Raw genomic sequence first — 15375 nt, 5'->3', positions numbered from 1 at the left:
AGAAAACCCACAATTAATTCCCAATTCAAACGTCTGAACTTTTGTTTATCAGACAGAGACGAACATTATCATTACAAGTTCTTTTTAAACAACTGTGTTTATGTTTCAATGAATGTGGGCTTAGACAGAAAGTGATATATTTATTACTTGTCATGAGCCATTTTAAGCCATTTTAAGCCAACGTAAGCACAGCAAGTACATAACCATGACATTTAACATCACCACATAGTTTCATATAAAGACAATGCAAAAACATGTTTAATATCAAGAAAACAGTAATAAAAAACAAATCATGTAATTATGCATGGTTTGGGGCACTGTTAATGTGCTTATGATGACTCATAATGCTCAGTACCACAGCTGCCAGTAAATTCTGTCCACAAATTGCTTCAGAGCTATGTTTAGGTTATTGTACTACAAAGTTGTGACATGCACTGAGCTTGGATTTTAAGGCCAAAATGTACACACATATGAAAATTTAACAATAAAGCATGTGAACCCAACAAAAGAACTTAATCTAGACGTTGTAATATACAAAAAAAAAAAAAAAAAGTCTGGACATGAGAGGCCCAAAGCCGATGCACACTGACTTCATAAAAAAGCCTGACTTGACATTTAACAGTTTACACGATGTATGTTTGATGTGAAATAAAGAAACTTCTAACAGCAAAACGTCTGCACTTGAAGTCAGACAACATAGCCACGTTAAATTACACCCACATGTATATTAAAACGCAAACAAACAAATGACATGATTGATACACAAGTCGCTGATAGTAATGCTTTCACTACAAGAGTCAATCTTTACGATGGGATGTTACCAGGGAAGCATCTAAAGAGCTTTTCTCCCAGCCAGTCTGCACAGGACCATCTGCCATCAACATGATGGGAACGCTGAAGCTCGACCCGTCCAAGGGCCGTGCCTTTCAAATCAAGTTAGAAATGCAGCAGGAATGGAAAAGACACTTTAGGCACATGTTTTTCTATTTGTGGATGCCGAGTAGCAAGAGGCTCTGGAAACATTCGGTGTGACGTGAGAACATCTCCTTCAGTTTGTCCAATTTGACTTAAATGTAACGGCTACATGAGGTCAACAGATTTGTTGACTAGCTGTCTGAAGCACTGGGGAAAAAAAAGCAACTATCGATAATGATATAACTGCTACAAAAAAAACAGAAATGTCAACCTGTTTCAGTCTGTGTAACAAGGCATCCCGTTATTATAAATACCAAATTCTCGTTTAGATTCAAATGTGCTGCTGAGGCTTAAAGTCTCAAATTAATATGAGACACTTCGCATCTGTTGTGCATTACATTTCTTTAAAGCTGCCTTGGATTCGAATCGCTCAGAACAAAAGCGAATGAGCAAAAGGTTTTTTGTGCAGCACGGAGTTGAATTCAGTCAAAGATCGGTGTAATAGAACAGTGAGCTTTGGTTCTGCTCTTATTTGGTCCCAGACGCACCAAGCCAACGTCAGTTCACTGGGCAGCGCGTTTAACTTAGTGGCCTTCATTCATGGCACTCATCAACTCTTAGGGCAAATGTTGGACATGTTTTTCACCTAGGTCTGACACTTCATAATCTGAGCACACAATGGAACTATTTTCACAGATGCTTTGCATAAAAAGCTGTCTTTGTTTTTCTTCCTTTCCATACTTTTTTCTTAATTACAAATACAAATGTACAAATCTAAAACATTTCCTCTTACACAGGTGCAGAACAAATGTGCATGTTGGTCAACTGGCCAACACCTTCAGTGTTATTGTGAGTTCAATGGAAAGTTTTAACACAAGACACAAGGCAACAAAAAGTCTGGACTCGTTTTTTTTAGGTTGGCTTGGTGTGTCAGGGCCCTAAGGCAGCCAGCAGCCAAAATGTAGGTCACAGAGCACTGTCTGTCTGAGAGTCTGGGGGTGGATGGGTATAGTGGAGCACGTTACTTTCGGTCCATCTGTCCTCACGCTTGCTATCCACCACACCCTGGCCTGTCTTTACATCGTGCTCTAAAGGATTACAGTTTAATACTAGTCTAGGCCTAATCTGCTTTTGAGGTGGTCTGAAATGCTCTGTCCTCTTCCTCCTGAAGACTGGTCTGCAACTTGATAAGGATGCTGGTGTCGCCGCTCTGCAGAGCTTGGAGGAAGAGGTCTGTGTGTTCTTTCAGGCGGTCCAGGTCGCTCTGGGTGCGCCGGTTCTGCCTGAGGAGCTCCTTGGTGCGGAGTGTGATGTCTAGCAGGCCAGATTTGCTCAGGATGTTGTAAGTGTTGCAGAAGCGCTTCCTCTTTGAATCAGACTCGCCGACGTTGAGGTTACATTCTCCTAGTGAGATGTCCTCCGGGGTTTCTGCCAGGGCAACAGGGAGTGTGTTGTTTTTAGAGTCAGTGGCATTAGTGAAAGACAGGGAGGTCATAAACTCTGACTGGCTGACAACCGATGAAGGCCTGTCCCTGGAAGGACTACTGCTGGCTTCTGTTGTGGGGAGGGAAAGGTGGCTCTGGAGCAGTGGAGACATGCTGCTGGGCGTAGAAGGAAGACTGGGAGTGGCTGAGCCAGAGTTACTAGCGCTACTACACAGAGCCCTCTGCGGCTTGTCCTTCTGACAGTGTTCCCGATGGCTGGAGGTCGAAGTACTACACCTCTCTGATCCTGAAAAAGAAGAGGACGATGAAGAAGAGGAGGAGGAACACGAGGAAGCTGTGCCTCTCCCCGAGGAACTGGATACGTCTCCCGGATGTGGGGCGATCTTGGGGTAGGATTTCAGGATTGGAAGATACTTCTTTGGGCGCTTGTGCCTCGAGGTGGCCTCTTTGGAGGCAGGGGAAGCTTGACGAGAGACGACAGGCTGGAGAAAGACCACCTGAGGCTGCTGAACCACAGGCTGTACCACCTCCACTGTAGGACTGAACCCCCAAGGCTTCAGGGCAGGAGCGTTATCTCCAGGCTAGAAAAGCAAAATGGAGAGCGTTTAAAAACAGGTTGGGACCATACAAACTACATATCTCGATATTCATGCCAGATATCTCGATATCGACACGATACGACTATGGGTTCGGTGAAAATCAAGCATTTTTCAGAAAAATAAAAACATCATAATACAAAATTGCATTAACATAACATTAACATTAATTATGAATAAATAAATTATGTACACACATTAGCGAATGTGTTGTTTCAGGTGATGAAACGTGTTTGTTGTGCTACCTTGCTCTGCCACAATTTTTGCTAAGCACGACCTGCACAACACCTCACTGCGGTTAACATCGTCTCTTTTGAATCCAAAATACCTCCAAATAATGGAGGATGATTTATGTTTTGGCACCCAGTGAGATTCTGCACCGCCACCGCCCACATTTTCTTAAATTTTTTTTTCTTTCTTTTTAATTTCACCGCTGTGTCTGTAGTGTGTGGGTGCGTCGGTCTCACTCCCGCCCTCGTATGTTTGTCATTGGTTAGCTTCGGTTGTCGATCACAGCAAGCATGAAATAAGGTTTGTGGTTGGCTGGCCTTAGCGGTGCATTCAAGGACAATCGTAAAAATGATGTTTGTTGTGACTGCCAGAGCTGTACATGCAGGGAAAGCGCAGGGAGGGTAAACCTATATCGTCTATATCGTTGCTTTTTCTGTTATTTATTTCTTGAATGTTCATATCGAGTTATAGATACGATAACGATATATCATTCAGCCCTAATACAAATCATGCAAGGCTTCTAAGGTTGATGACAAGCAGTCCTCTTAATAGACTGGGATAAGTTACTGGTCTATTGGCTATACATCCACCCCATGCTGGATCTACTCATGAGACAGCTGTCACAAGTCACTCTGTTTGTGAGCAGAGACTGTGGTGGTGTTGCATACATTTCACTGTTAACCCTCAGGATTACACTGGATTGCCGTACACAGTCAACAAATAAAGTTTCCCTTAGACATCCCGTGCAGTTTCTTGTGAATAGATACAGTATGTGCACTTTCGGTCTTTTGATGGAAGTTCGGAAATGACCTACAACGCTGAGTATAAATAATTTAAAGTTCAACAAATCTGAGCTACTCGACCAACTACCTGTGGTCAAAATCTTTGTCATATAAACAGCTAGAATTTAGTAAACATGACTCATGATTTTCAGGCCATGTAAATGATCAGTAGTAAAGTTAGGTCACATTTGTCCTCTTGTGTTCTGACTCTGGCTGACCACAGAACACTTACAAGCACATGTTGCATTAAACACTGTATTTATTTATTTTTTAAAATTAAACTTAAACTGAAGCGCAGAAGTAACTCCTGCAGATGCATAATTCTATAAGCTGGGGTATTATGTTTCGGAGCTGCGGTTTTCCTGTATTACCTGCTTGAGCACAACGTTGTTCATGATGATCATGGGAGACAGGCTGGAGTAGGAGCCTCCCACAACAGCCAGTGGAGAAGGCTGGGGGCCCGAGCCCGAGGTCTTTGGCCCCTTCCGCACAACAGGGTGGGGTGAATCCTCAGAGTCTGTGGTGTCCATAGTGCTCATGTGCTCTGAGCTTGCATCTACAGGGCAGACAAAAGAGATTAGTTAACGGAGGTTCAGTTTAGTGACACCATAACGCTGCAGCAAGACTGTGGCTGACCTGAGAATCCGGAGTCTCTCTCAGAGTCGGCTCGGGCATTTCCAGACTTCATGATGCGTGGTCGGTTCACTGCCCTTGAGTGACTCTCTGCCTTTCTCTTGGTGCTCATCTTGTTTCCTGTTGTGTGGACAGTGTCCTTGGTTCTTCAGTCGCTCACCAAACTACATCAGCATATCAAAGCCTAAAGCTGGGAATCAAACACCACAGTAGACCACCTTTTAACATCAACAACCGAATACAGAGTGGCCAGCTTTAAAGGCTCAGCTACAGCTGGGCGACATATGATGAGCTTATAGCTTGAGACTGTCATTTTAATATATTAATATAAACAATGGCTTCTTCCTGGTCTTGACAGACCCTTATTAAACAGTCCCGGGTCAATATAAAATTAGATGAGTACCCTTTATTACCAGACAACCAGATAACAGCCAAATCTGGGCACTCAACGTGGCAGGATGAAAAAAAAAAACACCAATATTTTGCACTAAATGTACAGATTTTAAAATAGTTAGCAGTATATAAGGTTAAGTAGGAAATGTTGACGTCAGGAGAATAAGATTTAAACATGGGCTTCACTGCCACAACTATTACTTTCTATTAAACGGTAGTTACTGCGGGCTATTTAAACAGCGTTGCAACACTTTGCTGTGGCGGCCTACAACTAACGTTAGTTCACAACACGTTAACACTGCAGGAATGAAAAAAAAACGAAGGCATTGTTACAACCGAGATTTAATTTATTAGCTATTCTCGTTAGCTGTCTTTTAATGGCTAACGTCACTTCATAGCTAGCCAACGCACACATGACAAAGGCAAAGTTCGAGCGTTAACTTGAATACAACACGCACAAGAAACACCACAAAATGGCTGAGAAATGTATGAGAATGTTGCCTACTTCGTCTCTTTCGTTGCTGCAACGACGCAGTCCCTCAAACCTGTGGCATATTAACTTGTATCCGGGTCAAGGCTACGACAGCGCCGTCTTTTCTTCGCTGCTGCTGCTGCCGCCCAACGAGTACTCGGTGTTCCACGGTACTGTACACGAGACCGATCTCCTCCCCGCCCCCGGTCAGCTCGGTCACATGCGGAGCGCGGTGGCAACAGTCGTCAGCAGTTTAATTGTCCTGCGCGAGTCCGTAAACGGTACGTGGGTTATCGGCTGCCCGTGGGCACCCTCTCAACTAATCTGACGACCATTGTCCCTCAACTCTACAAACACAAGAGACGCGGTATTCGCAACAGCCGTTGTGGAATATTTGGTAGTGAAGGGCGTGGCCATGGCTGGAGTATCGGTGACGTCCAAATCTACGTCGCAACGTCCCCCCCAGCTGACCCTCTCCCTGGCTTCTGATTGGCGAGAGCCACCAGCCGCTGAAAAACGTGACTGCTGTCAAATGTGTGGCATGTTGAGGACATAGTGTCCACCGTTTTGTGAGTGTAGGTGCGCTGTACAGTGCAGACATCTCAAATGTACCGTCGGGGAATCCAGTGACGTGGGACGCTTGGCGTATTACATAATAGCCCGGTGCCCTGTAGCTAACCCAAGCAGAGCGAGTCTTCTCGGATGCATGTGTGGAGATGTAAACAAAACGTAGAACGCAGAACACAGCGTTCTCACGTGCAGGCGTGTTGCTTGTGGCTTTTCGTACTCATGCAGCTATCCTCGAGTGTTGAACACAAGGTGACAAGTTTGTGTTGCAAGAGTCCGTACGTGCATAGGATGAGAAAACAGCAAAGAAACTATGATTAAACCATAATCATTGCCGACGTATAATCTCTTCACAAAAGTTTTTTACTGAGATTATTTTGAGTGAAATACAACTTGAAAAGGCTATGCTATCGACTCTACCCTCCTCCATCATCGATGTATCGATGTATAATAGTAACACCGTGCTCTGCTAACTGCAGAGCTCCCCTTGCCAGATAAAGAACTCACACTGCCCTCATGTTACAGACCCTAATGCAAATGATAATAATGGAGAGCTTCGTTGTCTTTTGAGTGCATTTTATTTCATGAACTTATCCCATAATTAGGAAGCATGGTTTCAGTGCTTACCAAAAGATAATAATATAAGACAATAATAACACCACAAATACACAGTCACATCCTTACATTGCTGAATTGGTTTTACAGCAATGAGTCATACTGAACATGAAATCATGAAGGCAGCCTCTGACTTATCTGTGAATGTTTAGACTGATCTCAAAGTTAATCTGTGAACTCTTAATATAAAGCATTCATTCCTGTCCTTGGCATCCGAAAAGCTCTCAGCGTTCCAACACTCGTCTTTATGCCAATTTTATATTCAGTACCAAAAAAACACAAAAGATCAGCTTGATCTTTATAAAACTGACACAGGTTTTGACAAAAAAAATGCAGCCAGTGACAACAGAGCCTGCAGACATGCACTATATGTTCATTTGCTTTGACAATTAATCAAACAAATAAAGGAATGCCGTGGACAGGCTTGATCAATTCTGCTGTTTCCCACTCCCAAAGGCAGCACTCCAAAGTAAACTGTGTGAATCAGTGACGATTTATCTAGGTGTGGGGAATATGGCACCTGTGGGGGAAAAAACAAATAATTAATTAACATCAAAATAGTATGGCATTACAGCATGCCTCTGAAATATAGTTATACACATCTTTATAACTAACATTGTTGTTCCACAACATGCAGTTCATATCAATTGAAACAATGTTCATAAGCTACGCTTTCAGTCAGCTTGTTTCCGGTCTGTTACAGTCAAGGCCACACTTAACAGTATACACACTTCAGTCAGCCACCTAAATTGGAATAATCTGTCAGTGAATATTTCTAAATTGCATATTCAAATGCATTATTTGTTTCAACTGGCGCGTAGTAAGTATGTGACTGCACTTACACGACATCTCTGAGCAGAAAGCATCCTAAAACAGCAGCTTCAGTTCCAAATTTGGACCCTGGATGCTAAATGTAACTGTAGCATTACAAATCACCAGCTCAAAATACACTGTGCAAAACAGACCAACAGGGCACAGGTCAGTGGACCCGTGGGGGTCAGGGGTCAGAGGTCAGAGCCTCGGTGTTAAGTTCTCATTACCATAACAGAGTGAGAGGCTTAACTGTCCTCCTGTACGAAAACAAGTCAAAATGCTAACAAGATTGTCACAAGAATGACGACATCTTGAGGAAAAGGAATGTTAGGGTAAGGGTTGACTTTTATGTTCATTTTGGACCTCCTGAACCCAGCGAAAGACATTAAAACTCTGCTGCAACCCAAAGTCCAATAGTATAGTATTTAACAGGGTTGATGCTGAGGATGGATTTCTTCCCAAGTCTTTTAACGCTGCTGGATAAGAAGACGCTTTATTCTTGTTCTTATGGTAAAACCCTGCAGCCCGTGCTTCAAATGTCTACTTCACACCAGTCGGATCCAACCTACTTCACAACATTCGTTATTATGATTATTATTATTCAAATAATGGTTACGAGGATAAGTGACTGACTGATTATGAATGGTTGATGTGAAGGAATCCATCCATAATGCATATAATCATGCCTTTGTGTTACCCCAGTGCATCTTTTGTTCCGATACAATTAACGTCTTCTTTGCACTAATGAGGCAACAACTTTGGAAGTGATTCACTGCACATCCCAGCCTATATCAGGCTTATTCAATTTCAAGCCCTGTTGTGGAAATGGGCTACGATTGCATCAATCAAAAACTCTTCCTGGTTGCACAGGGGCATGAGTGGATAAGACATTAGGATGAGAAGAAATAGATGAGTCTCTCTTGCAAGCAGAGGCTGAAATCTGCTTGACAGCATTGCTCATGGTACTTATCCGCGTGGTAAACACACACTTCCTTCAAATCCCTCATCCCCTATTTTTAACGCACTGATCTCCCTAATGTAGACTGGATGGAGCTCCAATTTAGCAGAGCCACTTCTGCCGCATTGACATAATGTGGCCTCCCCGTTTTATGCATTCGCAGCGTTTCTGTTCTACACAAAGGCACAGCTGGTTACATAACAATTTCCATTGCACAAAAAAATGTCTGGACTCGGAGTGAAAAGGTCAACCGGCAAACTAAATATCAACTGCACATAAATCTTTTCATTCTTGTCTTAAAAATGATGTGAGTTGGAATTATTGTTCTGGGGACTGAATTGCTTGGGTTTATAGGTTCAGTGAGGTCCTCTTGACAAAAAAAAAATAAAAATAAAAAGTGTTTTCACTCCAGACCCTTTTTAGCTTTACACTGCTTTTAGTTAGATTCAAATTTAAAACAGAAGTTAACACTGCTGTGCCTGCAAGAAATCTGTAAACTGAGCCTAATCGCATATTCCTCCTTTTATCCTTCGTGTCTTTCCCTGACATAGGAATGCGACGGTCCTCAGCTGACTATCAGTATCCTTGGATTGCTATACTACTGGTGCACTTTGACCTTACTCAGGCATAAACTTGTCAGAAGTGTTTTTTGGATTAAAGGTCCGTCAAAGAAAATACAGCGGACACTATTCCGCAACCTGGTTTGATCCCCTCTGTCCTCAGTGGTTTGACAGAGTGGAGGAAACCCTGATGAATGTGGCTGTAAACATTTTCGAGACCCTGTCTGTGTGTGAGCGCAACGGGGGAGCAATCAATCCCTTACTTTCTACAGCCGCTCGCTGCCTTCTTGTGTCTCCTCTTCCGAGGTTTCTTCTTGAGAGACCCGCTGCTGTGCAAGAAGAGCAAAGTGCAAAGTCAAGATATTGATGTGTTCAAGCCTGATAGATAAAACATTCATTTACTGACCTTTCATTATTCGGGGGTTCCTGACGTACTCTAAAAGCAGGAAATAAACAGAAATAACCTGGAAGTTAGCAGTGTTATAAAATAATCACTTTACATCTGGTGCTTATTAGAAACAGTGTCAGAAATATACCTGCACTCACACTGCACATGCTCTACGAATGTGAGATTAACACTGTCCACATGTCCGTGAGAAATCCTCATCATCTAAGAAACAGAGGAAAGCTGAATTTAGGACTGAATATTTCACAGAAAAGTAAAGAATTCCTGTCTGACTGATCATTTTGCGCCACACCTCCATAGTGATGTTGCGTTCAAGGGTGGGATGGCACTCCAAAATTTCATCCATACAGCAGCCAGAGCACCGCCAAAGTGGGACACAAGGCGGTATGTAGGTGTACTCTACTTCATTGGGGAACTCGTGCTCCACATCCACCAGCTGCTCCATGGGCTGACACATGCTCTTCAACAGCACATCCTCCAAACTCATCACTTTAAGAGAGGTTGCAGCTTAGGCTTTTGAATCATTAAATGATTAGGACTTTCCAACTGATGAAATCAGCCTAGTCAATGAGGTGTGATCAAAACATCGCTCTCACCTCCAGACTGGCCCTCTTCTGCTGGTTGGATCTGCAAAATAGGTTCAAATACGATTAAAAATTCTTCTATGGGGACAAAAATGTACAGCATACAGTTCCAAATATTGCTGGATGAACTTGCGCACATGCGGGAAACTTTCACAGGTGAGAAACAGACGTGTGTTCCATAAGCAGGTGCACACCACCCCCTAGCGGTGGAGGAAAACTAGTGCGCACACATTGACCCAATAAAAACATGGTTTCAGGAGTGCACTACTACTGTGAGGCTGTTTGCAAATAATAAAAAAAGGAGTGAAATGTGCCAGCAGACAACCATGCACTTCTCAGTGGGTTGTAATACTAGAAGGTTTATTATCACAAGAAGCACAAACTTTCAAAGTATTCAAAGAATAACAGCAAAGAATAGCTGCGGCCTTTACTCGTGGGAGTTTCACCCACCGTAAGCATTGCTAAAACAAAGGCTGCACTGTGGAGTGTCACGAATCAGCGTGCGTCCTGGTAAGTTCTCACAAGGCAGCCTCCAGACTCACAACGGAAACATTACTGACTGAACGGCGAACTGAGCAGAGCGACAAGCTGATCTTGGCTCTCTCCTCCATCTGAATATCAGCTATCTATTCGCACGACTCTCACTGGTGGGAAAGTTGTCTTCTAGATGTGACTTAGCGGTAGATTTTGAAGCAGGCAGTTAACAGTTTTACTTTGTTAAAAGTACTGCACCGACTGCTAATCCACTGCAGCCAGCTGCATGCGACAGCTGTATTCAGCTTTCTATGTGCAGGCATACATGAATACTACACTGCAATGGGGAACTGACTTGATGTAACAAGAACTGTCACAAAACACAGCACATTCCCCCTATCTGCCACTCTGGTCTTTTCCTTCTGTCGGTTTCTACTGTATTGTGGCATTTATTTTAACTGTACTACAACTGAATCTTATATCATGGAAAAAATTTGAACACATTTAATTATTTGTTCAGGTAAATGTCTTCAAATCTGATCTTAGATGATCTCTGCCGGACTGCAAACTGCACAGAATGGGATCAGAAAAGTAAATATTAGATGTAAAACTTAGAAGTAGATGCACCGAGGCTCACAAACGTTTCGGACTCTCGGTGTTCAAGCCACCGTGACAGATTATCGAGGACTTTTAAAAACTCAGAATGGGACTTTCTCATCTAGTGTCAGCCAGTGGCCCAATTTGAACTGTCACAGTGGCTTGTTGTGATTCTTAGGGCTGCTGCGAGCACTACAAGTAGCAAGATTATCATTGGTATGCCGCTGTGTCACTATGCGGAGGGATGAAAAGCCAACTGAGTAACAGGATTAGAGTATTATTGGGGTGACTTCTAAATCTGCAAACTCATCTCTCATCTGCAATTCTCCAAGAAGCTTTCTGCACCGGACGGACTTCACATTCTGTGTTGTTCAGCAGTGTGTTTGAGAGGCAGCTTTACAGATAGTTCCCAACTCAGTCCCCGCATAAATTGCACTGCGATGCATATTTTTCTGTGCTCTGTGCTCCCTGCTGGGTGACACCAAACGCGCCTGTCTTCCCTGAGGCCGGAGGCTGTTACAGCAAGAGGAAACACCTGTGGAAAGCGAGAAAGCGGCGGCGTGCGGCCCTTTCGCCAAAACCATGGGAACGGAACCTGGAGCTTCAGGGTCTCAAAAACCACAGCTCCTGCAGCTTTCCTCAAATTACTGAAGCGCCTCTGGCTCAGTTCAAGGGCCCGGCTTAAAAATTGGATCAAAGAACCGGTGTTTTAATCTGGATCAGTCATCCACACATGACTGGAAACCCAAAATGCATGTGGTATGTTAAGGCTGAGGTGCAAAAATGTTTCATGTTAAGAACTTTAAGGAGTTTTAATTGGATTCATCTATAAAACAATAATTAATAATGAATATTTTTCTAAATAAATAAATAAAAAAATGTTAAAGGCCTATAATCAAAGTTTTATCTAAATGAGGAAAAAAAGGACAAAGAAATATAAAACATGACACGTGCCTGTGGTAATGTTGGCTGGGTTACCTGCGCAGGTACCAGCTTCACCAGAACAGCCAAAAGGAGGTGTGAGGTCGCGGTGGAAGTTCGCATTCTGCCGAGGATGAGCTTCCTCCAGTCTCCTTCAATCGGTCTCAAAGAAAGGAAAAAGTTAAAGTGAGGGACGAGGAGCGGATGGAGCTCTTATATGCGCGCCTTCCCGCTGCGTACGTGTAAAAAAAAAAAAAAAAAAAAGGAAAAGAAAAGAAAAAGAAAGAGAAAAAAAGCTGACGATCAACTGAGAAGCAACAACAAAGGGAAATCATGACGTTGTGATTCCAGTGAACGCATCAATCACCTGCCGTCACTCACGTCCACCGCGCAGTCCTGAATCCAACACTTCAGCTTTCACCTTTTTCGTCCTAAATAATGAAGACATAAAGTAGTGTGAAAACTGATTTATGGCCCCACAATGTGGCTATACAAGTACATACAAACGCACCAACGTCACGCACTTAATGTCATAAATATAAATGTTATACTAAGATGACGAGTCTTGTTAACTTGGGGAAAGCAGGTAAGTCAGTGAACTGGTATCACTACACACTTTGGTCTTGGTCTGTAAATGTGTGTTCTTTGAATGCTTCTTTTTGAGACAGTGAATGCTGCATCAGCTTGGCTATTTGACATATAGCTTCATGCTGACGGATGTGGTAAGATTTTATAGAGGTGCTTTTGTAGGTTTGAGCGCATACAACACAGTCCATGCTGCTGTCTTATAGTTTAAATACCCTAGATACATCAGCTGATCGTACCTCACTCCCTGTGATTAGACAGCAAAGACATGTCTCAGTCTTCTTTTTTTTTTTAGCATTGTCTTTGTTCATGGTTATAGGGAGTGTCCTGGAACAGCTTGGAAAAATAAATGTACTGCATGTACTTACAAACATTTGACAAATTAAAATTGATTAAGGAGCTAAAGTGAGGCTTCTGTACAGTAACCAATAGTAACATACTGGTTTACTATAAAACTGTTTGTTACTCTCAAAAACATTGCATTCTGGGTAATGATTACAGTTTCCTACAAATTATTATTCCACAAAAAAAAGATGAAGGATGTTGTTCGGAAGAAGCCCTGCACGTCACCTCCCACATTTCCTCTTTTCTGAGGGAACTTACTGACACTGAATGGTATTTCATAGGTCCGTGAGGTCAGCACTACAATCACCATTTGTCATTTTTATCTTAAACCTGTTCTGTCATCATATTGTTCTTCTCGTGTTATATTCCATTTAAAAAGGAACATGTTTAGTTTTCCCAGGAAAGGATTCTTCCCAAGGTCAATTGTGCCTTTAAATGTGTCTGTAAGAAAAAAAAAAAAAAAGTAAATGTGTAAACGAAAAAAAAAAAAGGTTTATTTCAAATGTATAAGTATCTTACCTGCGCTAAATCATAGGGCTTCAACAGGGGTTCTGTGAGACCTAGAGGGGGGTTGCAAAATCTTTGGTTGATTAGACATTTGTTATATATATTTAAGATTTCCCCCCACAAATTTAAATTTCTTCTTTCTGCCACTAGTTTACTGTTAATTTACAGGTCGGTTTGTTAAATGTTGACTCCTCATTGTGTTCTTGTTCGACTTACAGGCAATACTTGTAGCCACATTTTAGCTCCTGTTCTGTCATTCTGCGGGGCGTGGACGACAAGCACAGAGGTGCCCTTAAATTCATCAGAGTGGCTCGTGTGTGTTTTCACAGCTAGCGCTGTCCACGGGATAACTGGTGGCTGGTGGGCTCTGATTAAACAGCCTCAGTGGAGCTGATAACCGTGATGGATGATGCCTTCCCTCTCGCCACAATTTGCCTTTCACTTCTTTGAAGTTGGGCCAAGTTTGATGCTCACTAGAGAAGAGATGCCTCCGTCTAATTGTCGGTGACATCAATCAATGTATTCTCAAACAAATGTAAGAGTGTGTTCACAGACCCGAGAACAACGGCTCAATAACATCAATGACACAAAGAGTAACAATCCCTTGTAGTCATTTAACGAATCTGTTCGCTGACACTCCTCACAGGCTGGTCTCGGGATTCCCGTTCCCAAGTTCCTTCTCAGACTTCCGAGTCAGACAACCAGAGGTCACATGGACAGCTGCCGCTTCCCGTCTCTGGGAACCACGCCGATGCTCCAGTCCCAGTTGCAGCCAAGGGAGGATGGGGTTTCCCTCAGCCGGAGCAGAGGCAGCAGGTGGGACCGCGCTGCTTCATGGCCTCAGATGTGGGCCCTGGCTGTTTTTAATTAAGGTTTAATAAAGGATCATCTGAGAAAGTCAACCGTTCCCATGTGGTCTCACTCTGGCCCGCATCCACAGGTAGGAGGCCTGCGCTAACCGTTTCAATATGAGCGTTGTTACTTCGTTCTCCAAAAAAGTCTCCATAGTGTAGATAAATCTTTTTTTTTTTTTTTTATGATGCAGCATCACATGGAAACAGATGTGAAGTTGCTTCACGTTCACCTACAAATCACCAAAAAGGATGTTTTCCCCAGCAGGACATGAAAGTATTGAGAAAGTTTCCAGACCACAGGTCTTTAGGTTTACGGCTTTCACCGGAGGAGACACACACCTTCTTATATTTACCTCAAACTTAATCACTGCAGACTTTGTGTTTTAGCTCCTCTGACGAAAATTCAAACATCATTGAGTTTCCCACACTTTCTTTTGCCAGTACGGAGCTGCAGGTGCATCGCGGGTAACGCTACTGGTTCCCAACCCCACAGCGGTCAGGTGGCGCAAACACTCTCTTGAGTGATTAATGTGACCCAAAAGGCCAAACAGATGCAAACCTCACGGCAGATATTAACCGCGTGTCGGGGCTGAACGAGGAAATAACAGCACACTGTGATGGAAACATATTCAATCTCACAGCTAATATAATTCTTTTTTTTTTTTTTTGTAATAAACCTTAGGGTTACATAAGAACATCTATGCTGGGAAGCCATGTCAGCATTTTCTCCTCGATGCAACTGAGAAATGAAGATGTCTCTTTCTGCAAACAAACGACAGCAATTTTGGCAGCAGCCATGGCAACACTCAGGGAGAAGAGTTTTTTTTTTTTTTTTTCAATTGACATTTATGGTGATCTACGACGACCTGGACGGCACAAACTCAGTATCTATGTCGTTATTAATGAGGAATTTGGTACGATGCACAAACTAACTTGCTTATTATCTATGTATTGGAAGCAAGTCTGTGGACTTTTCTGACAGAATGCTGTTTATAGCCTAAGGTATAGGTCTTCAATAGGGGGTCCGCAGAAGCACTGCAGGAGGTCGCAAAATCTTTGATTGATTAGACATTTTTTATATGTTGTTTAATTTCCCCCACAAATTTAAATTTCTTTAAATAC

At 42.8% G+C, this 15375-nt stretch overlaps 2 protein-coding genes across 4 annotated transcripts; both read right to left on the bottom strand.

Moving 5' to 3' along the window:
* Nucleotides 1-125: 125 nt before the first annotated feature.
* Nucleotides 126-5879, bottom strand: cipcb (CLOCK-interacting pacemaker b). Its single transcript, XM_047573674.1, has 4 exons — nt 5501-5879; nt 4606-4792; nt 4341-4525; nt 126-2941 (listed from the first exon to the last, which is right to left on the bottom strand). The coding sequence occupies exons 2-4, from the start codon at nt 4712-4714 to the stop codon at nt 2036-2038; spliced, it is 1200 nt and encodes a 399-aa protein (XP_047429630.1). The 5' UTR covers nt 4715-4792; nt 5501-5879; the 3' UTR covers nt 126-2035.
* Nucleotides 5880-6607: 728 nt separating this feature from the next.
* Nucleotides 6608-12169, bottom strand: LOC124999177 (vascular endothelial growth factor A-like). 3 transcript variants are annotated; one of them, XM_047573973.1, is made up of 7 exons: nt 12020-12169; nt 9983-10013; nt 9679-9875; nt 9517-9590; nt 9387-9416; nt 9244-9309; nt 6608-7169 (listed from the first exon to the last, which is right to left on the bottom strand). In XM_047573973.1, exons 1-7 carry the CDS (start codon nt 12083-12085, stop codon nt 7148-7150), a joined length of 486 nt encoding a protein of 161 aa, XP_047429929.1. In that variant the 5' UTR covers nt 12086-12169; the 3' UTR covers nt 6608-7147. The 3 variants fall into 3 exon arrangements, with proteins under 3 accessions (XP_047429929.1, XP_047429927.1, XP_047429928.1); XM_047573971.1 differs by having other exon boundaries at nt 11996-12158; XM_047573972.1 differs by having other exon boundaries at nt 9244-9306; nt 11996-12158.
* Between the last annotated feature and the right edge of the window lie 3206 nt (nt 12170-15375).

Source organism: Mugil cephalus, chromosome 21, assembly GCF_022458985.1.
Source record: "Mugil cephalus isolate CIBA_MC_2020 chromosome 21, CIBA_Mcephalus_1.1, whole genome shotgun sequence".
In the NCBI taxonomy this organism is placed as follows: Eukaryota; Metazoa; Chordata; class Actinopteri; order Mugiliformes; family Mugilidae; genus Mugil; species Mugil cephalus.
The sequence above is the reverse complement of the archived record's forward strand: the minus strand, read 5'-3'. Positions and strand labels throughout refer to the sequence as shown.

Excerpts from the sequence above, each read along its gene's own strand:
- cipcb (XM_047573674.1), bottom strand. The coding sequence starts at position 4,714 with ATGAGCACCAAGAGAAAGGCAGAGAGTCACTCAAGGGCAGTGAACCGA. Across the intron at positions 4,526-4,605 it reads GAGAGACTCCGGATTCTCAG|ATGCAAGCTCAGAGCACATG; the intron begins GTCAGCCACAGT and ends TCTGCCCTGTAG. Across the intron at positions 2,942-4,340 it reads ACAACGTTGTGCTCAAGCAG|CCTGGAGATAACGCTCCTGC; the intron begins GTAATACAGGAA and ends TTGCTTTTCTAG.
- LOC124999177 (XM_047573971.1), bottom strand. The coding sequence starts at position 12,085 with ATGCGAACTTCCACCGCGACCTCACACCTCCTTTTGGCTGTTCTGGTG. Across the intron at positions 9,417-9,516 it reads CATGTGCAGTGTGAGTGCAG|AGTACGTCAGGAACCCCCGA; the intron begins GTATATTTCTGA and ends TCCTGCTTTTAG. Across the intron at positions 9,310-9,386 it reads GAACCCCCGAATAATGAAAG|CAGCGGGTCTCTCAAGAAGA; the intron begins GTCAGTAAATGA and ends CTTCTTGCACAG.